General features: G+C 51.0%; 2 protein-coding genes across 5 annotated transcripts; both read left to right on the plus strand.

Annotated features, from left to right (window-relative positions):
- The first annotated feature begins 192 nt into the window (after nt 1–192).
- On the plus strand, nt 193–7,539 carry NSFL1C (NSFL1 cofactor). The gene is made up of 9 exons (XM_054218305.1): nt 193–331; nt 1,148–1,245; nt 2,213–2,287; nt 3,480–3,645; nt 3,992–4,084; nt 4,720–4,829; nt 5,254–5,391; nt 5,901–6,065; nt 7,116–7,539. Exons 1-9 carry the CDS (start codon nt 230–232, stop codon nt 7,276–7,278), a joined length of 1,110 nt encoding a protein of 369 aa, XP_054074280.1. The 5' UTR covers nt 193–229; the 3' UTR covers nt 7,279–7,539.
- Nucleotides 7,540–11,802: 4,263 nt separating this feature from the next.
- LOC128916492 (sodium-dependent lysophosphatidylcholine symporter 1-A-like) lies at nt 11,803–26,204 on the plus strand. Of its 4 annotated transcripts, XM_054218299.1 has the most exons (16): nt 11,803–12,142; nt 15,374–15,947; nt 18,445–18,564; nt 18,888–19,012; nt 19,671–19,803; nt 20,152–20,230; nt 20,647–20,804; nt 20,929–21,019; nt 21,561–21,682; nt 21,797–21,880; nt 22,049–22,132; nt 23,071–23,183; nt 23,652–23,795; nt 24,076–24,252; nt 24,489–24,774; nt 25,824–26,204. In XM_054218299.1, the coding sequence occupies exons 2-15, from the start codon at nt 15,861–15,863 to the stop codon at nt 24,517–24,519; spliced, it is 1,548 nt and encodes a 515-aa protein (XP_054074274.1). In that variant the 5' UTR covers nt 11,803–12,142; nt 15,374–15,860; the 3' UTR covers nt 24,520–24,774; nt 25,824–26,204. The 4 variants fall into 4 exon arrangements, with proteins under 4 accessions (XP_054074274.1, XP_054074277.1, XP_054074276.1 ...); XM_054218302.1 differs by lacking the exons at nt 21,561–21,682; nt 24,076–24,252; nt 24,489–24,774; nt 25,824–26,204 and having other exon boundaries at nt 23,071–23,739; XM_054218298.1 differs by lacking the exons at nt 11,803–12,142; nt 21,561–21,682; nt 24,076–24,252; nt 24,489–24,774; nt 25,824–26,204 and adding an exon at nt 12,185–12,218 and having other exon boundaries at nt 22,570–23,739.
- Nucleotides 26,205–27,770: the final 1,566 nt, after the last annotated feature.

Consider the following 27,770-nt stretch of genomic DNA (forward strand, 5'->3'; position numbering starts at 1 on the left):
CTGCCCACCCCGGGGCTCACAGCATCCCGGGGCTCGGCTCCGGTCACCCCCTGGCTGGGCGCTGCGCACCGCCGGGCCGCCAGGGGCCGCTGTTTCCAGCGCGCGGGGCGGTGCGCGACGCTCCGTGCCGTTTCCGCCCGGCGGGGTTTGGCGGCGCACACGGGGCGGGGCGGGGCGGGGCTCTGTGCCGTTTCCGCCCGGCGGGGTTTGGGCGCTGCACCGCGGCAAGATGGCGGACAGGGAGGAGGCGCTGAGGGAGTTCGTGGCCGTGACCGGCGTCGAGGAGGAGCGAGCGCGTTTCTTCCTGGAGTCCGCCGGCTGGGACCTCCAGGTAGCCCCGCCGCCGCCCCGCGTCCCGCAGCTCTTCCCGGCGCCGGCTCGGCCCGCTGAGGGGGGGCCTGGTGGCGGGGGCGCGGCCGAGGCTGGCGCCGGGCGGGGGCCGCGGCCCTGGAGGCCGTCGTGGTGGCGGAGGAGGGAGCGCTGGGCCGGGAGCTCGGTGTCCTGCAGGCTCAGGCCTCGGCCGGGCTGAGGCGGTGCCTTGGGGGCCGGCTGGGGCCGGAGCGGGGCATGGTCCCCTCGTTAATTTTAACATCGCTAATTGCTAGCACGCAGTGAGAGAGCAGCGTCTGGGTTTTGCCGGGTTTGCGGAGGTTTTCCTTGAATGGTCGATTTTCCTCAGTGCTCCGCTGGCTGCACTGCCAGCAGCGGCCCCTGCACCCCCAAATGAAGGGGGAGATCAGCCACCTCTCTGATCCGCTCCTGTTTCCCATCTCCCTCAGATCATCTGCCTGTGTTTAATTAACTCCGGGTCTTCTCATGAATGTCACAAAAGCAGCTGTTTCAGAAGAGTAATTTTGGCATAGCCCCTGTAGAAATATTGCAGAATAAGAGCCTCCCTTTGGGGAAGCTGCTCTGGCATTTCTGTAGTGGTGAGTGTCCTACAAAGCCAAACGTTAAAAGGTGGCAAAGCCTTGTCTTTGCTAGGACATCCAAACAGGGAAATCACATGAAATGTTTTCAGGGGGTGATGTGCCTTAAGATGTCCAGCATGACAGGAGCTTGAGCTGTGTTATTTGTGTGTGGTTTTTTCCATTGTTCTGGAATGCTTGCTCTCATCCTGAAAAACTCCGGCCGTGTTCCTTTCCAGATTGCACTTGCCAGTTTCTACGAGGACGGGGGTGACGAGGACATTCTGACTCTTCCCCAGCCCACACCCAGCTCTATATCCAGAGGCACTGCAGCCAGGTGAGGCGGGAGCTTCAGCTCAGGCCAGTCTGTTTATTGGCCGCTTCTAAACCTGACAGTGCAAACTGTAAAAACACAAGCTCTATCTAAAGCATTGATATATATTAATTTTCAGGAGAAATAGCTCTGTGTTCAGATCTGCTTCACCTCATATGGCTCTCTAGAAATTGTGAAAACCTCAGCATTTATACATTGCAAGCTCCCATGTTATTGCACAACTAATCCAAAGATCAGTTAGGACAACTTGCCTCATTACTCAGGAAAAATTTGATTTGTCTATCAATTAGAAGGTTAGAAGACAATCAGTTGGTAATGCTTTTATTTGAGCAGATTGTACCTCAGCAGGAAAAATATTTTCTGATTTTGTGTAACACCTAATCCAATCAAGTTGAGCATTTTATAACAAGAGGTTAATTTTGCTGCACCAATTCCTTGTGGAGTAGGGAAATACTATCCAGTTTTAAAGAAAAGGAGCTACTAAGTCTTGAAAGAAAAGTGCTCTAGGTTCAGGCATCGGTGAATACAGTCCATATTGCAGAAGAACCCAGTTTCAGTTTGGATCAGAGCTAACAGCCTTGGCAGAAACAACAAGAGGGGAAGGATGTGGAGGCTGGACTGTCCTGGGGCCGGGAAGAGAAACCTGTGCTTGTGCAGGTTTGGGAGTGGCGGCTTCAGTGTGCGAGCAAGGAAGGTGACTGAAGACTCGCTGCATTTTCTATGGCTGCAGCCACCATCTGAGCCTCCTCCAGTGCACCCGCTCTTGTTTTCTGTTGGTGTAGTTGGCAGAGAGGTCCAAGAGCAAAATTCGCCACTCGGTTACACCAGTTCTGACCCATCATTTTATAGAGTAATGAATCAGACCCTTAAAGTAGAACAGGCTCAGCCTAACTGCTGTTTTCAGGAGCTTTTGCTTATGTGGTTGAAATGCGTCATGAGGCTGACATACTTCTCTGATTGCCTTTTGCAGTGACCATAGAGTAACATCGTTTAGAGACCTTGTTCATGCGCAGGAGGATGACGATGAAGAGGAGGAGGGACAGCGGTAAGTTTTCAGTTAAATACTTAAAACCTGGGTGTTTATCTCTGCCCTTTTTGACGGCTTGCCACTTGTGCTTTTTTAAAAAGCAGATTTGAGATGAAATTCCTGTAGTGAAAAATCTCAGGTTTGACACGTAAAGGTTGGTCAGTGCAAAGTCCGTGCACAAGCACATGTTCGGCATGGCTGTATAAACGCAAGTTTTCATCGCTGATTGTGCGGTTGAGAGAAAGCCTAAGGCAGGATGTGGAAGCCCTAGGTTAAGAATGGAAAAAAGCCCAAATCATCATTTGTGTCCACAGAGAAGGGAAATAGAATAATGCAGGGATTGTTTTTCTTTCTGCTTGGGAATTTTGGGTTTGCTTTTTGGTTTTGTTTTTTGTTGGGGTTTTGGGTTTGGTTTTTTTGTTTGTTTTTGGTTTTTTTTTAAGTGCTGCTTAAGGGTAATGTAGTGGAGTGTGGAGGTGGAAAGAGAAATGTAGGTCCCCTTTCCAGTGGGAACATGGCATACTAGTGGGAAAGTCATCTACGATGTCAGCTGTAAGTAGTTAAATACCCTTAAGGTTAAAAGGCAAGGTAAACTGAATGGATCTGATGGCTCAGTCTAGGTAGACTGTGTGGTCTTCTGCAAACAGATGTGAGCTTGCTCTGTGTGTTTTTACAAGCCATCTGGAAGCTAATAAACCCAGTCTTCCAGAAGTGCTTAATTGCACTTCACTGACTGCATTCATTGCTTACAGTTCAGACCCATCCTGTGTGTGGTGATCTTTCAGTGTAGCATGAATATGTGCCTTCCTTCAAAATACCAGTTAGATGTTGCCCAACTTCTTCCATCTGACAGGTCAGAGACTTGCTGGAAGTCTTGTTGAGCTTGGGAATATAACTGGTACTGGCATCTGAAACTGAGCCTTGTCCGTCTGGACTGTTTCTCTTCCTAGGTCTGAGACAGTTGTTATCACTTTATTGCTATTGATCAATTGATAATTTTACAGTAACTGACGTAAAAAGAAAGTCTCTGCAGTACAGGAACTTGTTAAGTGGCTACAGTAGGAGATCCACTGGTAGGAGCTAATATTTGTAGATCCAGGCTGTACAAAAATGAACTGAATCCTGATACAAAACTGCTGGGTCCTGTCACATGCGTCTCCTGGAGAAGCAGCGGTCCAGTCTTACCCAGAAGCTGTGTGCTTTCTGTTAGGTTTTATGCCGGTGGCTCAGAGAGAAGTGGACAGCAGATCGTTGGTCCTCCGAGGAAGAAGAGTCCCAATGAGCTGGTGGAGGATCTGTTCAAAGGAGCAAAGGAGCACGGTGCTGTGGCAGTTGATCGGACGGCCAAGAGCAGTGGCGAGACTAGCAAGCCTAAAGTGAGGAGTGATAAGTTCTTCTTCCTTCTGTTCCCTGTTTCAGTTAAGGCTCCCACCGTGACAGCTGTTTGGTACTGTGGAGTCCTGGAATTGTCTTAAAAGGACAGCTAAGCCTGGGCTCTTCTCTTAGTGCAGCTCCAATTCGTGTGTCACACTGGCATGAAAAGCCACTTTCCTGTGCCACATTTATCAACTTGTTCAAGCTGGTGACTGTGCCTGCAGGACAATAGGTGTTGCTGATGCCACAAAGTCCCCCTGTTCGTCCATAACAGTGTTGGGGAAAGGGAATCAAGTTGTCTTGGGGCTGTGTCTCTAAAACCTCTTTGCCTGCTCCTCTCTCTTGCAGCCTTTCGCAGGGGGAGGGTATCGCCTCGGGGCTACTCCAGAGGAGGAGTCTGCTTATGTGGCAGGAGAGAGGAGGCAGAACTCTGCTCAGGATGTGAGTATCTCTCTGTTCTGTTTTGTAGATGTCACCTGAGGGATTTCTCTGCTGTAGCTACAGAGCTTGCAAGCCCAGAGAGTTATAAAGCTTGATAGAAATTCAAGAGGACAGAAGTATGGTAAATCCTGCTTCTCAGGGATTTCTGATTAGAAAATAGTAGGTGCTTGGGTCTTGGGTAAGCAGTTTTCTGATGAACTTTTGATTAAGAATCTGAGCACTTCTTAGAAGTACAGATTGTGAAAAATAGCGTGCAAAGAGCACTAGGCAATTAACTCTTCTATCCCTTGAAGAGATATGGAGCTAACAGCATCAATGAAAGAGTCTCTCGTGCTTGGTTTGTGACCAAATACGCATCTAGGCAGTGGTGGGAGCTTGGTTTCGGCTCCTGGCCTAGCACACTCTTGGCTCTTCAACCATATTTATCAAAAAGGTGTCTGTGGTGCCACCTTTTAGAAATTGATGCATGACTGTTACATAGCCAGTGCTTTGGGGTTTTTCCCTCAACCCAGAGGAACCTGGATGGAATGTTTTCTGCACCTTGGAATTCCTCTGCCAGTCTGGAATGCTGCGTGGGTTATTGTTCTTATGGAGATGTTTCGGTGAGACTGATTGTTGTTTGGCCGCTGCTGCAGGTGCATGTTGTGCTGAAGCTCTGGAAGAGTGGATTCAGTCTGGATAGCGGAGAACTGAGGAGCTACCAGGATCCGTCCAATGCCCAGTTCCTTGATGATATCCGCAGAGGGTATGTAATGAGAGGGGAGAGAAAGAATAGCTGTTTTCTGAAACGTGAGCAATGGCACGTTTCACCTGAGCTTTCTTATAAGAGCTAGATTCTTAACATGGAACTATGGGAGGGCAGACTCGAACATTTACTTCAGATCAATGGGAAGTGGCCTTGGTTTGTAGGGGGCCTTGAGTTTGAAGTGAACAAATGGACTTTCATATTGGGCAGAGGATTTCTGATGTACCATGTCACTCCAGGTGAGGGTCAGGGAAAAGTCACCTTTAATTTGTGTCTGTTAGTGGGGAGGTGTGCATCTGCCCTGTTAATTAATCACAGGCTCGCTGCGATTCCTGAAATTCCAGAGGTCTGCGGCTGGCACTTTTTCTCTGCACTTTCCCGACTTGTTTCTTCAGGCAGCTGCCTTAGGACACTCTCTTTGCAGGGAAGTCCCGGCAGAGCTGCGCAGGTTAGCACGGGGCGGACAAGTGAACCTGGATATGGAGGATCACCGCGATGAGGAGTACGTGAAACCTAAAAGTGTCTTCAAAGCTTTTACTGGAGAAGGACAGAAGCTGGGCAGGTGAGAAGGCAGCAGTGCTGGTTTGCTGTGTGTGTGACGTGAGAGAGTCCCTTGAGAGTTTTGCAACGTTGAGCCTTTTGATTCATCTTTCTGAAGAAAAGGCACTCGAGGCCTGGGGTATGGGGGGGTGTTCCTCTAAAAGAGAAAACGAGGTTTGTACTGTGAGGTGGCTCAGCCTTTCCGTGGCAGGAGGCGGATCCCTAGTTTGGAACCGCCATGGTGAATGGCACGTAGGAGCGGTGTTTCCAAATTACACTGCCCCTGTTCCTGTGGGTATGTGAAGACCCATGATGTGGTGCTGCAAAGGGAGATGATAGAGGTCTAGACAAGTCCCTGCTGACTAGCTGACTCCTAAATTCTCGCTTCCAACTTGCATTAGTGTCTCTTGACTGGGAACCCTGGTAGCTGGGCCCAGCAGGCGATAAGCTCACTGCCTGACTGCTGGCACCCTGCAGCTGGGTGGGTTTTTCCGTTTTTTAACAGCTCGCCTTGTGTCTCCCTGTTCTCAGCACTGCACCCCAGGTCATGGGCACCAGCTCGCCGGCCCAGCAGGCAGAGAATGAAGCCAAAGCCAGTTCTGCCATCGCTATTGATGAGTCGGAGCCCATCACCAACATCCAAATCCGGCTTGCTGACGGTGGGCGACTGGTCCAGAAGTTTAACCACAGTCACAGGTACAAACGCGACAGGAAACACAGGTTACTAACTGGGAAGGCCTGAATGACAATGCAAACTGCGCACAGATGGAGCAGATGTTGAAGTCCTGGCTAGCCTGCTAAAGGGAACTCTGGGGATCCTTCTGTATAGGTGAATAGGAATAAAATTATTGTGGGGTTTTAAGGCAGTCGTTAACTGTTGGAAGGATAGGATTTGCTTTCCAAATAGTGATGGATTATAGCCAGTGATACTGCACCTGGGAGCGTCATTATCAGCGGAATGTCCCTTCATATCACCTATAAAAAAACCCCCTGAATTTCTTCTAAGGACTTTAGAAACTGTCAGGTAATTAGGAACTTGGTTCAGTTATTCTGACTCTCAGTTCAGACTTTTTTACTGGGCTGTTCCCTGTGCTGACTGGAGCACCAAGGGATGCTCTTAGAGCAGTTCAGTTCCCTTGGACGAGCAAAGATGGGTTATATACCCTGTTGCTTCGTTAAACTTCTCTCCTGAAGTCGTCCTCACCTACCTGATCTCAAAGAGTTTGGCCATTTGTTTATATTCCTCCAGTTTCTGTAAGAGAATCAAACATGGTGCAAAAAGTACAAAAACCTATGATCAGGTCAAGGGAATAGATCCAGTGTTGCTGTTGCGGCTGCTCATGGGAGTTGAGATCATTTAGGTTTTGCTGTGTGTGATGAGCTCAGTCACTTAGAGCAGCTAGCGTCAAGCAATTTGTTAATGTGATCATCTTGAAGCGTTCAGAAGCTTTCAATTTCAAATAGCTGCCTGACAACACAGATGATCCTGTTGGGCAGTGTAAAAGAACATCTAGTTGTAAATCTTTAGCCTATAAAGCAGCTTGTGTTATTTTAGTAAATGGGAGTCTGCAGAGGAGTAGGTTAAATAATAATTGTCTGGCCTTGGCCTTTACTGTTAGCTGAAAAACAAGCGCAGCGACTGCAGGGTTGCATGCTCCGGAAAAGGTGAATTTAGGCTGTTGCCACGCGCTTCTACAGGATGTTCAGTAACAGGATCACCCTTGTGTGTTTGATCCCTTTGGACAGGATCCGTGACATCCGGCTCTTCATAGTAGATGCTCGGCCAGCGATGGCTGCCACCAGTTTCGTCCTCATGACCACCTTCCCAAACAAAGAGCTTACTGATGAGAACCAAACCCTGAAGGAAGCCAACCTGCTCAATGCTGTCATTGTTCAGCGGTTAACATAAAGGAACCCACCTCTCGCCACACTGCAGCGCGCATGTGTCGTCTCGTCCTGTGCGTGCACCTGCGCCGTGCAACACAGGCTCACATCTACTCGTAGCTCTGGGTTCTTAGGTCTTGGTTGGACTTTTTTCTCTTTAGTTGCGTTTCCCATGTTTGTTTTTTTTTTTTTGTGATGATGATCAGTGGACTTTAAAATAAATAAACGAAACGAATCCGTTTTGAAAGGAGCTGCGGCCTATTGTGCCACAAATTCTCCCACAAGAGTTCAGTTACCTTTGTGGATTGTGTTACTGCACTCTTTAGAGGGGAGGTAGGTAAGGGGGAAGGGAGCTCCCAGGGAGCAGTTTCTGTCCGTTGCCAATCGACTGCTCATCTCAATCTTTTTACTCTTCCCTCTCCTCCAGAGACTGCTGCAAAGCGCTTCCTTTATTTTCGCACATTAAATATAAACTATACGAGAATGGGTGATCTGATTGTCAGGATAATGGTGACACTACTGTAAAAGCACTGGGCCGGGGCCGGGGGGAAGTCTTTGTGAAACAGCTGTTGCTCAGTGTGGGGAAAATTCCGCTGTGTGTGTGCAGGTGCAAGGTTTAACACTCTTCTTGAGCTGTTCCGGAGCCAAAGTCCTGACTTTCCTTCCCTCAGCAGAACTCTTAGGGGCGTTCATTGCAGTTCCCAGCTGCTCTGCCTGCACTTTCTCCAGCAGTCCAGACTGACTGCAATTTTAATTTGCTGTATTGCATTTTCTGAGAAACCCTGCTGCTGACCTTTTCTTTCCAAGAAGGCGCGAAGGTGAATCAGCTTGAAGTGACGGAAAGTAAAAGGCAAACAGAGTCTATATTACTGGAAAGCAAGTTTTATTTTAAGAGCTGAATTTATTGAGATGATGGAAACAGCTCTGGTGGAAAAACTCAAGGCTGTAGTACCCTTTGATTTATTTCCACTCGTCTGCTGAGGACTAACGTAGCCGAACACCTGGTGTTCTCCAGCTTTGGTCTGTTGTGCTGTTTATGGTTTAGGCTCAGGTCTCCGTATCTTTCTTTCCTTTGAACAGAATCCCGCGGGTGAATTTGTTACGCCTAGACATGAGGGACGGGTAGCGCAGGTGTAGCATCACGCATACGAGTTGCCATCTAGCATTGTGCCAAGGCACTTCGCACCGACCCGTAGCCTGTTTGCTCTCCTAGGCCTGGGTTTCGGAGCAAAACTTGGGGCTGTGCTGAACCCTGGGCCTCCAGACACCAGCTAACTGGGGGCTGTGCCTCGCCAGCGGTATCCCTCTGAGAGAGGCTGGATCGCTGCTGTGCCAAGGGTTGCAGCGTGGTGTCCGCTTCCTGCCTTAGTCACGCTGGAGCCCTGCGGCTGCTGCGCTGTAAGTCCACCCCCTCAGCACCCTGAAGCTTCCAGGTCCTCACCTTGGTGCCAGCAGAGAAGCAGCTCCAGGGACGCGCAGGGTGGGGGAGGGCCGGCAGGTTGGACAGGTTCAGCACGAGAAACTCACCTGGCTGCCTGTGTTAATACAGAACTGCGGGAGTAGGTGCCAGACCTTAGCAAGGGCGTTTTTACAACAATTTCTTGACTGAGAGCTGAATTAACTTACATTTTTCATTACTAAATGGATATATAATGTGCATAACAGCAAATTTGTAAATTAACGTGAAAATTACCATTAAAAGCCCGCAAAATAGGATAACTGCGTTTGACCCTTTATAATGGCTACCATCTCTTCTCATACTTTGGATGATGTGCATGCAGATGTCTACCCTTACCGCTTTGGGATGCTCTGCAAGCAGGCTTCCCAGTGCTGAGCTGTCTTCAGCTAAATGAGAACAAAAATCTCAGCAGCGTTTTAAAAGACTTTTTCTGGCAGGTGAACTTGGGAGTTTTCCTGCCTGCCTCACTCCACGTTGTATATTATGATCATTTAGTTACCTGTGCGAACCAGTACAGAGAGAATTCGGAAAGGGAATTTCCCTCAGCGCTAAATATAGTCACAGCTGCCTCGTGGGAAGTCATTAATTTGTAATTGTTCATCGGAGGAGTTCTTGTTTCCTGAATTCTCCACATGTGTCATTGTGGAGACCTGGGACAACATCTTCCAGAATGCTGGCCAGCACGTGCCCCTAGACCTAGAAAGAAAGTTTATCTAACAGAAGGAGTACAAATTACTTGTCTCCTGCTTCTGCCTTGGTTAGCCAGTGGCATCAGAGGGCTGAGGTGGTGACTAACTGGTGTCTGCCGTCTTTGGCTGGAGGAGCTGGACGCGTTGGTGCCCCCAAATTAAACGAGGGTTGGCAGCTGGACAGCAGCTCATCCAGCTGCCAACCAAGGATTTTGCGGCACAGATTCTGCTCACCGATGGGAAGTTTTCACATCCAGGTTTCCTCTCAGCTCTCTCCTTGCCAATGGGATGGAAAAGTGCTAAGTTCACAAAGGCTCGGCGCTCGGAAATGCTTCTCTGCCAGGAAAAGCGAATTTTCCCCTGAGCCGGAGGGTGGCAGTGCTGCAGAGAAGCCGCTCTCCACCTCGAAGGCTCCTGCTGAGGAGCTCTGCCAGCTCCCTGCTGTCTGCGGGACCTGCACCTTCTGCTCCTGCCTGGCTCTGACACCCTCCGGGACGCCGCTGCCGACTCCTTCTTCCCCCGATTCTTTTCTTGGGTTTTGTTTTTGCAAGTAATGAGCAAGTCCTTATCTCCTGGCGAGCAGGACCAGCTCTGCCCTGCCGCCAGGCTATCTGAAGCGTGCCCCAGTGGAGCACTGAAGTGGTATCAGTAACCAAGATAGGCATATCTTCTTCCAAAGTTGACAAAAGAGCCTATGGAACGAACTGGAAGCAACGTTTCACCATAAAATAAGCTATAAAGCAAAAATTACAGCCAGGATAATTAACGGGGAAGGGATAAATGACCAGAACAGGAAAAAGGGTGATGGTGGAAAGACACCTTGATTTTGTAAAGAAAATCGCCTTCCTTGTCACTTGTGCAGCTCTTTGGTGTTTGACGTCCCCCTGCAAGAAGGTAAATGCTGGTTTCTGACACTGCTATGGTTTGTGATGTTTGTTACCAAGTTTATCTGAGTTTCTAGTAAAATCTCCTTCCTTTATTATTCTGTTCCTTTGTTCTAACAGAGTTATAGGCTGAGATTGGGCTTTTCTAAAGCTGACATTCATGCCCATGAACAAGTGTCTTTTTCTCCTTTGCCCGGAGAAGTGTTTCACTTTGAAATTTTCCTTTTTTCTCTGATCATTCCCTCCACGGGGCAGTCTTGCCTGTCTTCGTGGTCTTTCACACACAGTGCTCTATGTCTTATGTGAAAACTTGCCCCTTTTCAGTTTCTGTATGATAAGATACAGCCCAGTTTTATGACTGCGCTGTCCTGCCTGGGGCTGATGTCTTCCGCTGTATCTGAGTGTTTTTCTTTGCGTGCTGTATTTTAACAGTTTTCCCTCCCTCAGATGGGTAATTGTAGGACTTCCTTGGATTTTTTTTCCTTTGTACGCAGTTCATTGTTTCCTCTTCTTCCTTCACATGTCTTTGTTGCTAAGATTTAGTTCCTGTGTTTTCTGATAGCATTCTGCACCGTTTCCTGGGAACTTTGCCTCCCCTCTGTAACGCCGCTTTTGCCATGGGTTGTTTCCTGGTCCATGTTTCTTGCATGGTCAGTGGTCTGCCTACCTCAGGAGGTTCTGCTATCCCGGTGCCTTTGGTCAAGTAGTTTTTCAGTGATCCTGGTGTAGGAACATCCAGGTACGTGGTACTGCTGCTTCGTTTGGCACCAAAATCGGGTAGCTCAGCTAGAAGATAAATTGAATTAACGATGAGAGATAGGGAACAAGAAATCTCAGTGGGCACCACCTGCAGCTACAAGAGGATGACAGTAAATTTTGGTTTAATTTTTTTTCTTGTTGCCTTTGGTTATACTCAGTTATATTTAATTTAGTCTTTGCTCCTCCTCATTGGTGGAAAACACTAAATCTTTCCAAAAGGAGAAGGTGACCTTCATGCCATGGCTGCTTCTTGGGTGGGTCTTCAGCTCCCTAGTGTCTTTAGTTGGAGGAGTGGTTAAAAGGATGTCAGGCTGCTCCTGGGATGTTCTTCGGAAGCTCAGTTGGGAGGGTTTTCTTTCAAAAGTAGCACTCCTTTACAGATCTTTTGTTACCAAGAAAAAAGTACCTTTAGTTGATGTTTCTTCTGACTCTGTAGTTACTGTGGAAAACTGGCTTGGGGGATTGATGTCCTAGTAAAACAAGATGCTTATGGATTTCTTCAAAGCCCACCACCATGAGGGGAGGACCTGTGATATCTGCGTTAATCCTTGAGCAGGAGCTGGTGTCTGTTCAGGAGTTTGCTGTTCTAGGGAAGCCTAGTGAAGAATTACTAGACTGTGAAAGCAAGATAGTGCTACCCCCTTACCGCTTCTAAATGGTCTTGCTTCTGTTGGTGAACCATAATGTTTATGGATGGAGGCTGGTAATTTTAAATGACAGATTTAATTAAGCAACAAAGTTGTTTCTCTTACCAGGTTGTGGGTTTCCACGAGCGCTTGTATAGTAAACACTGGGCGTCATCCAAGGAAGGGTGTCTGACAGTCGCTCGAGGCAGAGCTGGGAAGCTGAAGCCCGTGGTTCTCAGCTGTGCCTGCTGCCAGGTGTGCTTTCCTGGCAACCCAGCCACATCCCCCGTGAACGAAAAGCCTTTCAGCTCCTCTTGTGCCTTGAGACTCCAAGCGGACTTCTCCGGGCTGCGTGCTTCTGTACCTGTCCTTCAGGCACAGCAGCAATGAACGTACGCACCAGTGCTCTGCCTGCTGTGAAGGGAATTCGCCATTGCGCTGGGTCTCCTCATCTACAGTCCTTGTTAACGAGGTACAATCGCCCTGCCGGCTTCCGTGGTGTGTTTTAGGCAGTTTGACTTTACTTTAGGAAGGAAAAATGCCTAAAGGTAGGTGATGTCTGCTGGGGGTTCACCTGCAAGTCTCCTTCTTGCTCTGGTAAATGATGCATGTGCTGCGCGGCTCGGCATAAACATACACAGCAGGGACGATGGCGGCGAGCGGCTCTGGGGGCTGGCGGAGCGTGTGGCACTGCAGACTGCTTGGGGACTTGCGTATGTTGGCTGCTGCCAAAGTGCTAACTGGGCTCCTGCGGCAATACTGACGGAACAAGTAAGCAAACAGGCGCTGTCTAACCCAAGGCAGCGGTTTATTGCAGCTGCTGGCCAGGTGATCGGGCTGGCTGTCGGCCGTGATCCTGCAGAGTTCAACAGAAACGGGAAGAAAAATCCTTTCTAGTTACCTGTTAGCAAAAGTTTTTTACAAATGAGTCCCACGTTTCCCAATTACACACTTCTACAGAGAGCAGTATAATACTAATTATGCAAGAGGCCCACATGCTTGGTAACTGAACAGCTCCCATGTCAAGCACCTCTCAATTTACTAATTTATCATTTTCTGACTTATTTACTACATTCCTAAATGCTTATCTTATTTGCTGTTCTGTCTTGTCTGCACTGAGCCTGTCTGTCCCAGTGCTGGGAGTTCCTGAATAGATTCCAGATGTTCTTATTTACTCAGGTACATTTCATGACTCCTCATTAAATTAACTCTTTATTGACTTAGGGGGCCTACAGTAGCAACAGCTCTTCTTCTCCCGTCTCATCCACCTTGGTGGCTGTTGAAGCCACATCTCCCGTTCCACCAAGAGAAGGCAGCTGCGCTAAGGGGAACACAAGAGCCGCTGGCTGCGCGTAGAGAAGTCAAGGAGGGGTAAACCTCCAGAGGACTTGCTAGTGGAACATATCCAAATGCTGCCACTTGCTTCTGTGCCAAAAAATTCCCATTTTTTGGCTTTAGACTTGTTGGTTTTATTTTTTCCAGTGGGGCTCCCTTGTCTGAGCAGCCCGTCTCTAGGTCATAGTACCCTGAGAAAAGCTGTTCAGCTAGCATGGCTTGGATTGGAGTTGTTTGTATCATGCATTCCTGGGCCCTGGGCTGCCTTGAGAGATAAGATCTTGTTCTTCTGCAGTGAGGGGGGTTCTGGGGAAGGTACTTTTCTTTTGCAGTGAGTAAACTCCAACATGACCTTGGTTCTTAAGCTGCAGAGCTTTGGCTTCTCGGAGCCTTTTGCTCAGTATTTCTGCAGCAGAAAAATGGGTGTAGCTGCGGTTTTGCCGAGTGCTTTCCCAATTCTTTCAAAACCTATTTCTAAGCAACGGATATCAAAAGATTAGCGTAACGATGGAGGAAGCATCATCCTTTTGCTCCAGACCCTTGGTGCGTGGCAAGCTGGTTTGGTTAGATTTCAGGCCTTGGCACATGGCATTATTAGAAAGCTCATTGCTCGCAGCAAGTAGCCCAGTGTATAGCAGTGATTAACAGTGAGATTGGTGCTTTTTACCAAAATCTGCCTTTCCGGCACAAAGCTGAACCCCGCTCCCGCGCAGAGGTGGGCTGAGAGCTCCCCATGCTGCGCTAGCAATCATGACATCCTGTCTAGACCCAACGGGTGATGCCATGTTCCGTAAGGCACTGAGCAACACCACAAAAGGCTTTGGGAGGATCTGAGCAGAGCAGAAATAAAGCTTTCCTGCGCTGAAGGTAATTGCGTACTGAGATAGCCAGGGAGCGAGAGCTACACAGCTACTCTGGGAGGTAACTGTTGGTCAGCTGTTGGCTTTCTAGTCTGTGAGCAGAAAATGCAGCTATTTGCACCTGGAGAGTAAATGAGTGCCAAAGAGCCAGAGGATTAAGTGCTGAGTACAATTTCCAAAAGTACCTTGTGTCTGTCCAAATGTAATTGTGTGTGGTGAGTGGGTACAAAATGGCCCAGAAAAAAAAATAAAAAGGTTTTTATATTTCCTTTTGAGTTTCCCCTTTCCTCTTGGGTGGGGAGAGATGTATTTTGCTTTCTTATAGAGATGTATGCTTAGATACGCTGGTGGGAGACAGGGATTTGGCTCCCACTGCGCTGGCTGTGGTCCAGCGTGAGTGATATTTGTTATCTGGGATGTCAGTAAAATAGCAGTGAAGAGAGATGCCGCTGACTCAGTCGTACTGTGATTTATTAACCAAGTTCTGACTCAGCCTGCGAAATTCAGGGTATTTAGATTAACCCCCACTGGACAAGGCAAGGCTGAGCTGAAGATGACGCATTTTTTTAACAGCGTTGTGATGAACCTTGCAGAACGGCTGCTTGCGTTCCCCTTGGGTATGGGTGGTGGTATGGAGATGCTGACACGGATTTAACGCTCCCAGTGGCTCTCGGGAACCTGGGAAGAGAGCAGGGACAGGGTTTTTCCTGTATTCTTCTGCCCTGTGTGCTGCATTTAAGTTTAGTCTTGGAGGCTGAGTTTGATCTAGCTAGAGAAGCCTGGTTTTGAAGAGCTGCCTGATGAGGCTGGATGTACCAGACATCTCAGATGATTAGCGTGCAGAGTGACCATGTGATCCCTTTCCTGCCTTCTGTCCTCTGAAGCCGATTTCTTGCCTTTGCTTTGCCAAGTGCTTGTACCAGTGCCTGGCTGCGTGCTGCGAGCACCGCTGCCTTGGGAACTCAGCTGCTCCCACACAGGCAGCGCTGAGTAACTGGGCTCCTACCGCTCTTAATGTAGGAGTAATTTTTGGTTTGTGATACCAAGATTGCTGGGCTCTATGGGCAATGAAGGGTCTGCGAAAGGGGACTAAGAAAAGCATGATTCATGTCATCAGGCTAAAACATACTGTGTGGGGTCTGCATTGCCATGGGAGATCTCTCAGGAGCTCACAGACTGAAAGAGGTTGATAATTGCAGATCTCAACTTAGTAGAGAAAGGAAAGCGTGTCTCACGCCTCCTGTTCTCAGTGACATTGTCCTGCCTAGCGCAGTGCCCACACCTGGCGCCCGTTAAGGAGAGCACAAAGCAAAGGGGCCAAGGGTTTCCACAGCTATGAATATGGAGCCAGAGCTGGGCCTCCTGGTCTTCGTGGACTCCCTTGGGAGAGAGGGGCTTTGTCACGGAGTGACCTGGGGCAAGAACCTGCCTGTTCCTGCTGCCCTTTCCCTGGCTGCTCCAGCCATTTTGGTTGCCCGCTGTGGGTTTCACACACTGGTTCTTTGCAGATGGTGGTTGCTGGTGCTGAGGCAGTGGTCCTGGGTCAGCTCAAGTGCATTCCGGTGGTTGTCTGGAGCTCAGGCAAAGGACCTCTTCTCCGCACCCCTAAGATCTCAGTGTGGCAGCAGACCTGGGATGGGGAGGAATTGCTGGACCCAGCTTGACCTTTGAAGAGTACCAGATTTCTCCACTTAACTGCAGAGTGCCTGGGAGCTACTGCCCCTAGTACACGCTGCACTGTGAGCCCTGCCAGGTTTCCTGCCTCCATGGGCAGGGTCTGGAGATGCTCCTCCCTCAGGGCTAGTCACTTCCCCTCCATCAGCTCGCCCTGGGGCCCCGCAGATGTGTATCTTCACTTGTCAAATCTCCATCCAGCTCTGATCTGCGCCTGCGGTGCGCTCTTTGACGTACGAGGCAACTTCTTCCTCACGCTGGGCGAGGCAGCTCCTGTTTCCCCGCCACGTGCCGCTGAAGGACACGGTCGTGACTGCAGTCATGCTTCCAGGTGGTCATGAAGATGCTGAGCTGCACAGGTTAACCCAAGAAGGAGCTCTCCCGCAAAGGAGCATGGTCCACAGAGAGGTAAGATCAATCTCCCAGGGTGGTGCTTTCTCACATGCAGAAATGCATTTCACACCTGCACGCTAACCCTTGCGAGTGCGCACACCCACGCAGAGCCTACCTGGATCGAGCAGCCGCGGGCTGTGGGGGCGTTTCGAAGTGTTTATGACTCAAGCTCGAGAACACATTGTTAAAGCAAGGCTCTGCATTTTGTTGTTGTTGCTGACTTTCAAGTGAAATGGGCAGAGACGTGCAGAGCGCTGTCCTACCTGCTGAGAGCATAAAAGGAACAAAAGCTGCCACAAAACCCTACAGCCGAGAGAAATGCCTTTGTAATTTTAGAAACAGAACTGCTGCAGGAACAAGATGTTGTATGAGTAAGTGCTCCTCAGCGGTGGGGCAAAGCTAATGCTTCAGCCATGCCTGTGGGACAAAGTTAGTCTGCAATGTGAAATACAAGGGACCCGACTCTCGCTGTGTGCTGTAAAAGGCAGAAGGTAAAGTGGGACCAGAAGCTGAGAGGCAGAAGCAGGCTGCTGAGGTTACCTGGCACAGGGAGAGCAGGTGCTCTGCTCCCCTGGGTGCGCAGGAAAAGGCTGGGTCCTCCAACCTGGTGGGCACCGCAGCGTCAGTGCTTTTTCCATGGCGTGGGCTTCCATAGCAGGAGTTGCTGCTAATCACTGCGTGAGGGAAAGATGCTCGCTGCCTTCTGAAATGCTGCTTTTTGGGACTGCGCTTGTGTTTTCAGAAGCTGCTCCCTAGTACCGTTACAATGAAGGTCCGTCGTCCCTCGAGGGTGGCTGTCAGCTCAGCTGACGTTAGCGGCACGGCAAGCCATCTCCAGTCCAAAAAGGCTGGGGAACCAGCAGGTTGCCCCCTCACCCCACAAGAGATGGGGCAAGTGGGAATTTGAAGTGATTCCTGACTTGATTTCCCTGTTACCCAGCTGTCGATGTGACCATGTTGTCCCTTAGCCTAGCCTCTTGCACAGCTGCCTCCATGCCAAGTGTTCATCCCTCCTTTCTGCTCTTCTGCAGAACTCTTGTTGGAGGAGCTCGCAGCCTTTTATAGCCATATCTGGATGCCTGGGATGGCCCTCTGCCCTGAGTGAGCAGGGGGGCCTTCTGCATCTTTCCAGAAATGGCCGTGTATTTTCTGGGTGCAGGACAGCAAAAAAAATGTGCTTGCGCTGGAGCTGCTCAATGATTAGGAAAGCCAAAACGTGGTGTAGACCAGGAACCCAAGATGCTGACAAACGTGTTAGCTCCGAGCATCATCCAAGGCAGCCTGTGCTGAGATGGGAGGTCAGTCCTGGTCCCCAGGCATCTGCACTGCGACCCCACCACTGCTGACCCTATTCCAACAGAAATGGTCTCTAGCAATGGTCTGCTCGTAGGAGAGCCGAGCTGCCGCCAAGGCCATGCGCTGCTTCAGCCAAGTGGAAAGTCGAGCCCGGACAGGCTGTCTGCTTTCTATGTGGTCTCACCCGGTGTTCTGCAGTGTACTGCTGGTCCCGTGTGATGCAGAGGTGTATCATGCTAGACAGCAAGTTCATTTCGGGGCTGGGAGGAAGTCAGTGCTGTAGGTCGCCTCTGGGAACTTGCCAGAAACTTGAGGCTTGGTACGGTATTTACTGAAGCTAACCACATCCAAATAAAATAGAGGCTTTGCCATCAACCCTTTTCCTGCATGCTGAAACGTTCCTTGTGCTTTCCCTCCTGATCTATAGAAATCCCCTGGGCTCTGGCCTTTGCAGTCTCTCTCCTCGGACTGCTTCCATTACAGTCACTTTAAGCCTGATGCAGTTTGTACTTTTTAATATTAAAGAATTTGAACCACTGGATTGTAGCTCAATAGAATAGGAAAGAACAATGTTAGACCAGCTCAGCAGATAGCTCTGTGTCTGGCACTAGATATGTATCTCATTTACATTAGTAGCTTCTGATCTTATGCAAACGTGCCTCCAAGGAGAATCAAGGTGAAACAGCAGGGATGTGGCCCTGGTGACAAGGCAAGCCCAAGACAAGCAAATGAGACAGATGCCTGCTGATCAGCTCTTGCCATGGAGCTTTGGCTGGTGGAGGAGTGGATGTGGGCTGGAGCGAGGGGAGAGGCTGTTGGTGTGCCCAGCCCCTCAAGGCGGCTGTGCAAGAGAGCCTAAAGGCTTATGGAGAATATGAAACTGCTGAGCAGGATCTCAGAAGCCGGGCTGCTGCCCAAGGGTGGGTCGTGCGCAGGAAACACCGTGCCCTGACCCACCAAGATTGACAGCAGATGGGGAAGCACTCTACAGCACCCCAACTGCCATGTCCACCGTGGGTATCAGTGGAGTGATGTCCAGACAAAGGACAGGTATGTGTGTCATGGGTGGGTGCGTGGGGGGTTATGACATGACTCGGGGTTTAAATGAACCTCGGAGAACTCAGCAGATGGGACAAGCAGCAGCTGGCGGTGAGCTGTCAGCCAGATGTGCATATCATTTCTCAGGTGGGCTTGTTCTCTGGTGTCTTGGCTGCAGGAGAAGCCAGGACTGCCGCTTTGCAGAAAGGTTTGCTATGCTATTGGCGGCATTCCCTACCAGATGACAGGCAACGCCATTGGGTTTTTCCTCCAGATCTTCCTGTTGGATGTTGTGCAGGTGAGTGGCCACATGAGATGGGGTTATCTGCAAAGGGGCTTAACATAAGCTCAGCACGCTGGGGCAAGGGTAGAGTCGGTGGGTGGCCAAAGCCCTTGGAAATGCTCATCAGAATTAGACGTTCAAATGGGATCAAAACCACATGATGCAAATATTGTTGGTGGGCATGCAGGGAGACATTTCTGGGCCATTTCAACGCTTGGAGTGGTCTCCAGGGGATGCAGATGAAACGTTGGCTAGAGCAAGCTGCATCATGTTGACTGCTCGCAGCTTTTCACCAGGACTTCTTTCCCTTTCAAGCTGTGGTTTCCATTTCCCCTCAGATGGAGCCACTCCATGCCTCTTTGATCATTTTCCTTGGAAGAGCCTGGGATGCGGTTACTGACCCAGCTATTGGCTTCCTAGTCAGCAAGAGCCCAAGGAGAAAATATGGCAAGCTGGTCCCATGGTGAGTACCTTTGCTGGGCTCAAATTCCCTCAGTGCAAGGAGGTAGCTGGGATGCCTCACTGGGAATTTAATGTGATCGTGGCTTACGGAGAATTACAAAAACTTAACATCAGAAGGACACTAACGGTAACATAACTTGCAGTGGGGTCCATATGTCATTGCAACGGAAGAGAAGAGGAGGAGTGTATTGCAAACTTATATACTTGCGCTTTCCCTGGGGCCTCACGTTTTCAAGGCCACGAGGTTTGGTGCTCTGAGAGTCCTGTGTGGTGGCACGGATGGAGTTCAGTAGTCAGCTGTGCCAGCAGCTCTCCACCAGGCTCTAACCATGGGCAGATCATCCACATAGAGGGTTACCACCACCTCCAGGGTTCTGCTGCGGGACAAGGACCTGAAGTAGTTAAGTAAGAGGATAAGAAACATTGGACAACTTAGACGTTACTTTTTCTCTCAACACTTGTGTTTAAGCCCCCACAGCCTGACTGATGGACACTCACTTCAGCAAAGCTGCTTCCTCTCCCAGTTCTTCATCTTGCAGTAGCTGGGCTGTGGTTTGAAAGCTGGGGAAGAGGCTGTGTTATATAGTTCGGCTTGTGCAATGAGAAGGGTGACCACCTTATCTGAGGGTCACATCTGACCAGCTCTGCTTCCTCTCCAGGATTGCATGCTCCATGCCATTTGGGGTGCTCTGTTACTGCATGATGTGGTCCACCCTCTCGGATGCCACCCCCGCCTCCCTGAAATTCCTGTGGTACCTGTTCATGTACAGCTTCTTCCAGACTTGCATGACTGTAAGGAACACGGTGTCTGGGGCTGACTGTCTTATACATCAAGGAACAGGGACACGGTCAGCTGGGGAGTCCCAGTCCCAGCCCCAGCCTCTCCAGGAAGTGACCTGGACTGGAGCCTGGGAGAGCTCTAGCTGGGGAGCAGTGAGGGATGCAGGGTGGTGCAGACCATCCCCGCAGGGATGGTGAGATGGAGCGGTGGGTGCGTTTTAATCTGGGATTCAGCTGTGCTGCCTGTATATGGTGATGTGAAGAAGAGGGTGAAAAGCTGTGTGTAGGGATGAGGGGTGTCATGACCAGCAAATGAGGGAATCCACAGCCGGAGCTGTTTTTGAACTGTGCTCTCCCTAGTGCCACCACGTGCCGTACTCTTCCCTGACAATGTTCCTGGGAGGAACCCAGAGAGACCGTGACTCAGCCACTGCCTACAGTAAGTGTCTGTGCCCCTACAACCCACGGCTGCCTCTGTTCCTGGGAGACCTTCCCCAGAGGAGAGGTGAATAAGTTCCTCTGGCTTTGATCCGGCTGCAGAGTGGATGGGGTAAAACAGGGGTGAAACCAGTGATCTTCTGCAAAGAATTTACCTGCAGAAACATTTCTTAGAGATCTGCATCATCCCTAGTGGACTCAGGACCCAGATTTATTGGTTCCAAACATTAGAGCATTTACTGCCGGAGACAAGGGGGAAAAAATCAGAACAGGTAGAAATAGGAGGTCTCTTCTTCTGAGGCAGCTCTGGATGTTGGTGCCTCCAACTACATTCACAAAGCTGGTCTCTTACCCTGAAGGATGTGTTCCATCAGCCAGGGAGTGGGACTGAGGTTTCTCTCCTGATCGTCCTGGTAGGAATGGGCATGGAGGTGTTCAGCACGCTCCTTGGGTCAGGAATCCAGGGGCAGATTGTGGGCCGTTACCACACCCGCACGATGAACAGCTGTTATGTGTCGAACGAGACCCTATCCAACACCAGCACCTACAGCCTCACGGACTCTCTGGAGAACACAGTAAGGGCTGGCCCATCTGTCCCCTGCTCCTCCTGTAAGCTCTGGGGCAGGTGCCACTGGCCATGCTGCCAGCTCTGTGCGTGGTACCCACGTTTGTCACTGTGTACTATCTCTTGTTTTCCAGCGTAGGGCCTATATATTTGCATCTCTGGTCCTGGGCTCAATCTATTGCCTGTCCTGTCTGATTCTCATCTTTGGCGTCAGGGAGCAGCCTGGTAAGATCCATTTAGACGCAATTTGGAGGGTGCCCAGTGGCAACAGATGGTGAGGATGGGGTTGCAGAGGAAGGTGTGAGGCAGAGGGGGCTGAGCACCTATGTGGGGCACGTCTCTCTGGGTATGGGGCTCAGAAACACACATCTACTTGGATGCCAAGACCCTCCTTAGGTTGTGCTGGCAGCCTCTTGCTCCTGCAGAGGAGAGGGGAGATGCTCTGGAGGAAGGAAGGCTCCAACTTCCTGGGAGCTCCTGCAGGGAGCCATCGGCCTGGGACAGGGTCTGCAGCTCGCGGTTTCACGCTAAGTGGGTCTCACCAATGTACAGCCTGCAGTGCTACGCAGGCCAGCCCGAGTGCCCAGCGTAAAGAGGCGAAATCCTGCCTGTAGCTGTTGCCTCTGCACCAAGACATCAGACTCCGATAGCTCCTCACGCAGCTGAGCTGCACCCCGGACGCAGTGGCACAATCCCCCTGTGCCTCCCCCTCCATCGTGTTCGTTCTGGCAGCTCCAAGTGCCAGCCCTGCTGTCTCTCCTCTCAGGGCTCCTCAGTCCCCTGGGGAAGGTTGAGCTGCCCTTTGCCAGCTGTCTGAGGATGGTCGTGGGACACAAGCCCTACACCCAGCTGCTGTGTGGCTTCCTCTTTGCATCCTTGGCCTTCCAGGTGCGCGACCTGCCACAACAGGAGGAGAACTTGGGGGATGAGATGCCTGGGCAAGTTATCCAGACAATGAATTTGGGATGCCCAGCCATGAACATCTCTGCATTGCTTTCCTAGATCACACAGGGGATCTTTGCCTTCTTCTGTACTCATGCCGCGGGGCTGGCTGGGAAGTTCCAGCACTTAGTACTTATTATGTTGGTAAGTGAGCCTCAGGCAGACCTTCCTGGTGCAGGGGTTGATCCCTGGGTCACCCCAGCCCTGGAGCCCATGTGCTGCTGCTTCTGCCCATAAGCAAGGATGTCACCCAGGCAGAGACTGGCAGTCTTGGGGGGCATTGCTAATACTCCCCTTTGGTTCTCTCCTCAGGTCACAGCTTCCCTGTCTATTCCCTTTTGGCAGTGGTTTTTGGGGAGATTTGGAAAGAAAACAGCAGCGTCACTGGGTCTGGCGGTGAGTTTGCCCACGGTTGTGGCTGTGGACTTAGAAGCCCTGCGAAGGGACAGCCTTGCCCCCAGCTGCTTGTGGTGTCTAGGGAAAAGAACTGGCTGGTGGCTAAGGGTGGCCCTGAGCATGGTGTCGTCTGCACTGCAGGTGACCAGGAGTTAAGCCAGTAGTTGATGGCAGCTCTGCACTTCCTTTTGTCTGGCCACTGCTGGTATCAGTAGCCATGGCTTTGCAGAGCTATGCAGTAAGGTGCAGGGAGGCCAAGGGGACTGTCCCTGGGACAGTGGGGAAATGATTTTTTGCAGCATCACCCAAACAAGGGCTCAGGCTCTGAGACTCCATGGCTGCAGATCTAGCGAGCAACATGTAATCAGATGCTGTACCAACGCACCAGTCTCATGTGCACATGCAAACATCGTCCTGTGGCCTCTGTTCTGCTCCAGGATCTTGCATGCTTGATGCAAGTGATCTGAGTTCTGCCATCCAGCTCCGTGAGAGGCACGGGGAGGAAGGAAGAGCTGTGCACCATGCTTGTAAGTGGCTGGGAAACAGCCTGCTCATCAGACACATGTCACGGCTGCTGCCTTGCTCTGCATGTCAACAAGGAAATCCCATTTGGCCTTTTTGCAGAATGAGGTCCTCAAATCCCATTGAGGATCTATCTCCAGATGCCTTCCTCACAGACACAACAGATCCAGCTTTCCAGTTTAACCACTCAGCTCCATTGCCCTCCATAACCATCCCTTCTTTACCCGTGAGGAAGGTTTTGCTGTCAGTGTCAGCCTGTCCGGGGCGCCATGCTGCACCGCACAGGGGACAGGAGTTGATAAAATGTGTGGGGAAGGGTGGAGCGTGGCCTTTGGTTGGGGCAGACCGGTGCAAGCTGTCTGTCAGCAGCAGAAAGGCCCCATGTGCTTTTGTTTCTCTTCCTCTCGCTGCTGCAGCTGATCATCCCAGCCCTGGTGGCCGTCACCCAGGTGATGCACAGCTTCCTGGCCTTCATCTTCCTGGTGATCATGGCAGGCTGCAGCATGGCTGTGCTCTACCTTTTACCATGGTGAGCAGAGGCACCTCTGAGCCACTTGTCAGGTGGAGAGGAGGGGAAGGTTATCGGGAAAGCACCACCCATGACGTGCCAAGGCTGCCCATTTGCTCAATACAGCAGCTTCTGGGCTGCAGAGGGACCTGTGGAATTGGGACCGGGAAGGGATGTGGATGCGATACATGGTCCCCCAGCGGCATCATTCAGTCTGTGTTTGGTTTCAGCAGCAAGACGCCAGTCACTGCACAAGGCGCTGTTTTTCTTCTCTTTTTCTGAAACAGCTGCCGCACCCTCTCTGTAAGACGTTCTCTGCCCTGTTTGCCTAAGGCAGAGGACAGGCACAAAACGGTCTCCAGAGTGGGGTTCTGCAAGGCGTTTCTGTCTCTCTCTGCTACGTGGGGAGGCCTGGGAGCTGCTGCAGCTGAGTTCAGCTGGTGCTGGCGTGGGTGTCACTGACACACCTGTGGGGCTGTCTGTCCCCAGGTCCATGCTGCCAGATACGGTGGATGACTTCATGCTGAGGAACCCCAGCTGCTTCAACCTGGAGGCGCTCTTCTACTCATTTTACGTCTTCTTCAACAAGTTTGCAGGTGGCCTTGCTGTGGGGATATCAACACTGAGTTTACAGTAAGCCCCAAACACTACCTCCCCTATTTTGCTAGCCCAGCACAGGTGCTTCCCGCTGCTGTTTTCTGGAGTGTTGACAGGAGATGCTGGAATGAGTCATGGGGATATCCAAATGTGTCTTCCCAACATCCACTGGGAGCAAGAGGAGCAGAAAGAAGTGGGAATTCCCCAAAACGGGGCCTCTGATACTAGACTCTAGAGGAGAGCAATGGAGGTGCCTGCTTGTCTTTCTGCAGTGGTCCAGTGGGGCTGGGGGAAGGAAAACCATTCTTCTCTTTAGTTTTGCAGGTTACCGTGCTGGAGACTGCGAATACAACCCCTCCGTCATCCTCACCCTGCAGCTTCTCATGGCCCCAGTCCCAATAAGCCTGCTGCTCATTGCCATAGTTATCTTCTGCCTCCATCCCATCAATGAGGAGAGAAGGAAGCAGATAAGGATGGAGATGGAGGCAATGGGGTAAATTCTATCTCCGTGAAGGAGCTGTGTCACCTAGCACTAGTCTGGGTGTCTGTCTCGATCCTAGCCCAACACAGAAACGTTGTACAGGGGAGGGACAGCGTGTGTCCAGTCCAGCTCCCCATCCCCAGGCTATGATCCTCTCTAGGGGTGCATTTCCCGAAGGGCTTTGGGGATATTCTGGAGGATGTTGCCTTCACACCAGATTTCATGAGTGTTTGTGTTCCTTTTAACAGGCATCAGGTACAGCGCGGCAGCCGAGAATAAACCCAGGGCTGAAGTGGGTGAGTTCATCGGGAAGGACGCGGCTTTGCTGCGCTGTCAGGATGTGCTGCTGTCAGGGAAAATCGTCGCTTCCTGTTGCTTCCTGTTCCCTGTCCCAATGGCTTGTTTTGTATCCTGACCCCCTCCCTCTGCCGGCTGGCAGGCGCAGGACGGGGAGGGGGTCCTGCTGCACCCCCAGCCCTGCCACCTCACCAGAGCTGCTTTCTCCAGGGCTTGGCCTCACCGGTCTTTTGGCAGGTCCTGACAGATCTGGGCAAAGCAGATCCGCGCTCTCCTTCTGGGGAAAGACTGCAGTGCTGGGGAGGAAGGGCCCCCGCCAGCCCCGGAGCAGTGCTCTCACACACTGGGGTGCGGAGGTGTCACTTAACCTTGTGGGAAAGCACGCACAAAGAACACAGGGATTGTTTTTGAGAGGAAACTGCTTTTGACCAGTATTTAGGGAAAATACTGCAGAGATAGTGCATGTCTTTGTGCTTAGACTGCCCTTTCACAGGGAAGGGTTTAGAATTTCTTTGAACAACGGTGAAGTTCAAGCCAGTGGTGGTTTAAAGCATGTGCAGAAACAATGACACCTGGCAGCAGGGTGGTGGAAGCCAGTTCTGTCCATCTGCCTGGGCCCTGTCAGCTGAGACACTTCTGGGAAACCAGGAGCTTCTCGGCGCAAAAGGTTGTGGGAATGGGCTGTGTTGCCTCCGGTCAGGCAGCTGGGGGGGTTTCTGGCAGCTTGTCCTGGTTTTTGCCAGGTTGGCATGTTACAGCAGAAGTGTCAAATGGACGTCAAGAAGAGCTGAGTTGCTTTTAAATCCTAGCCCATAGCTCGATCTCCCACAGCAGCATCTTGCGAGAGCTGCTCAGCACCCCCACGTCTCTCCTGGCAACAGTGAGGGGGCAGCAGGGGAAAGAGAGGAGAAACCAGCCATCTCGTGGCTGGTAGCGCTGAGCTGTGTTCAGCCTTGTGCAGCGGCAGAGCGTGAGGCTGGTTATTTTTAGGGCTAGAGCTGTATCTGACCGTTGGTTGACCTTGTAGCTCTCCAGTCTGGTGCACACTGGCAGGATCTGAGCAAATTACTCCCCAGTTGTGCGCTGAATTAATTTGAAGCCTTAAGTCTTGTGGTGCAACTTCGCGATCAATGGGGGAGATCGTGTTTTAGAGCTGCGTCAGGGCATCTGCAGGATTGTCACAGCAGTCAGAACAATTTCAGTCCAGATTCAGAACAATTTCTCAGAAGCACAAAAAGCCTCCTTTTTTTCCTCTTTTTTCTTTTCTTTTCTTTTTTTTTCTGTAGTTTTGGTTTCTGGAGTGTGAAGGATGTTCCTTGGGATCGCCTGACTACACCTGCGGTCAGGTGTTGGGATGCACTGCCCTCTGCCACTGCACTGCTTTCAGCCTTGCTGCCTGCGGATTTAAGAAAAAGCAAGTGCCTTTGAGTATCAAGGAAGAGAGTTTCAAATCCTGCAGAAAGCGTGAATTATGTCCAAAGGCACTCACCCTTTGGGACAGAGGAGTGGGCTTGATCTGGAGCTCCCAAACTGCAGCACAGTCCACGGGCCAGCGCAGGGCAGGGAGCTGCTGGTGGTGTGCGTGGTGCCTGCCAGCCCTGCTGCTGCCTGGGGTGGTGCTTCTGTATATCAAATAATGTCCCATTTATTTTTTACACTATTAAATCTGAGCGGTCACGCTTTTCCCTCTTGGTATTTCTTATTTTGTGAGTTCTGCCAGCAGACGATACAGAAGGCAGGGAGTGGCTTAGGCAGAATTCACTTGTTTTCAAGCTTTTGTGATTTCTCCACAGTTTACATCCCAGAATCTGACCTGAACCTTCCCTGGGTCTCGACCAGCTGGCCCCTGAGCAGTTGAGGGGTGGTCAAATCTGGCCGAGCTCCTCGTACCTGTCAAAGTACTGGTTGCAGTAGCCTTGCTTGCTGGTAAGATGAGCAGGTTATGCCAGGGAGTAAAAAAAAAAACACAAAACACCCCAAAACACCCCACCCAGGGTGAGAGCTGCAGTGCCTGACGTGTGCAAGCGTGCCTGCGCCAGCATGGCAAGGGCTCTATCGTGGGCACACAGCGAGCAGCATTTTCCCTTTGCAGATCCTTGTTTATCGCTGTCCCTTGTAGGGAGAGTAGGTCCAGCCCTTCACCGAGATAGCACGAATCAGGAGGGATGAGAGCATGGCCCTTTTTTCCCCCCTGTTATTTTTCACCTTGACTCTGGGCCTCACACATCTGCCCTGCTGAGGGGCTTGTTTGTGGAAAGCCAGGGACCACAGGCAACACCTGTGTGTTGCAGCTCTAACATAAAAACGCTATGGCATCAAAGCAACAAAAAAACACCCCCTTGGTATTTCAGTATTTAAAAGATGCAAGTAAAGAACAGAAGCAATTAAAACTTGCTTCATCCCATTATCTGTTATTTTAAGAGTCTCCTCCTCTTGTGTCCCATTTTATTGCACTTGCTGAAAATACTGGCTTTTTATTAGTCTCTTGGCTGTCCTTGGAACTTCTCTGTTCCCTTGTGGACACTCAAGTTCATCTCCTTGAAGTAAGGAAATAGGACGCTTTGAGGCAAAAATCCTGCGCCTGGAGCGATTCTCTTTTTTTTGACCAAAAAAAGAAAGTAGTTGCTGTTGTTCCCGGAAGAAAGTTCTTTTGAATGTGGGATTGTTCAAACCTGCGTGTCTTTTATTGAACCTGCCCCAGTAACACGGGGCCGGTGCTGACCTCCACCAGCGCTGTGAGGAGCCGTGTGGGGAGCAGTGTGAATATAGATCTATAAAACAGCCACCCTACCTGGTGGCTGGCATTGCATGTGCCCCACGCTCTCAATTTAGGCACAGCCTAGCTTTGGGAATTGTGGAAATAATTATAAATTAGAGTTAGGAACCTCGCGGTTCCCGGGGAGCCCCACTTTGGCAGCCCGGGGCCTCCACAGCGGCCTGTGCTGGGCCACACACACCCGGGGCCGGGCGCGCTCGCTGCTGCCAGGCCCTGCGCTTCTGGGGCCTATAAATGGCGGAGAAATGGGCAAAACCTGCAAGGACCCGAGCCCTGGGGGTTCCCCGGGCGATCCTGCGGAGGGCTAGCCTGGTCCCGGCGGCGGCTCGCCCGGGCCCGCCGCTCCCTCACGGCGGGGGCCCCCGCGTTTCCCCGGCAACCGCGCGGTGCCAAGATGGCGGCCGGGGCCGGGCAGGAAGGAGGCTGGGGCGGTGGGGAGGGGGGAAGAGCGCGGAAG

Source organism: Rissa tridactyla, chromosome 12 (assembly GCF_028500815.1).
Source record: "Rissa tridactyla isolate bRisTri1 chromosome 12, bRisTri1.patW.cur.20221130, whole genome shotgun sequence".
Lineage (NCBI taxonomy): Eukaryota > Metazoa > Chordata > Aves > Charadriiformes > Laridae > Rissa > Rissa tridactyla.

What these genes read in the sequence shown, in the direction of transcription:
- NSFL1C (XM_054218305.1), top strand. Translation starts at nt 230, where the DNA reads ATGGCGGACAGGGAGGAGGCGCTGAGGGAGTTCGTGGCCGTGACCGGC. An exon ending in GCGAGACTAGCAAGCCTAAA is followed by an intron (nt 3,646 to 3,991) that starts GTGAGGAGTGAT and finishes TCTCTCTTGCAG; the next exon opens with CCTTTCGCAGGGGGAGGGTA. An exon ending in GGCAGAACTCTGCTCAGGAT is followed by an intron (nt 4,085 to 4,719) that starts GTGAGTATCTCT and finishes CCGCTGCTGCAG; the next exon opens with GTGCATGTTGTGCTGAAGCT.
- LOC128916492 (XM_054218298.1), top strand. Translation starts at nt 15,861, where the DNA reads ATGCTTCCAGGTGGTCATGAAGATGCTGAGCTGCACAGGTTAACCCAA. An exon ending in ACTTAGTACTTATTATGTTG is followed by an intron (nt 21,881 to 22,048) that starts GTAAGTGAGCCT and finishes TTCTCTCCTCAG; the next exon opens with GTCACAGCTTCCCTGTCTAT. An exon ending in CAGCGTCACTGGGTCTGGCG is followed by an intron (nt 22,133 to 22,569) that starts GTGAGTTTGCCC and finishes GTTCTGCTCCAG; the next exon opens with GATCTTGCATGCTTGATGCA.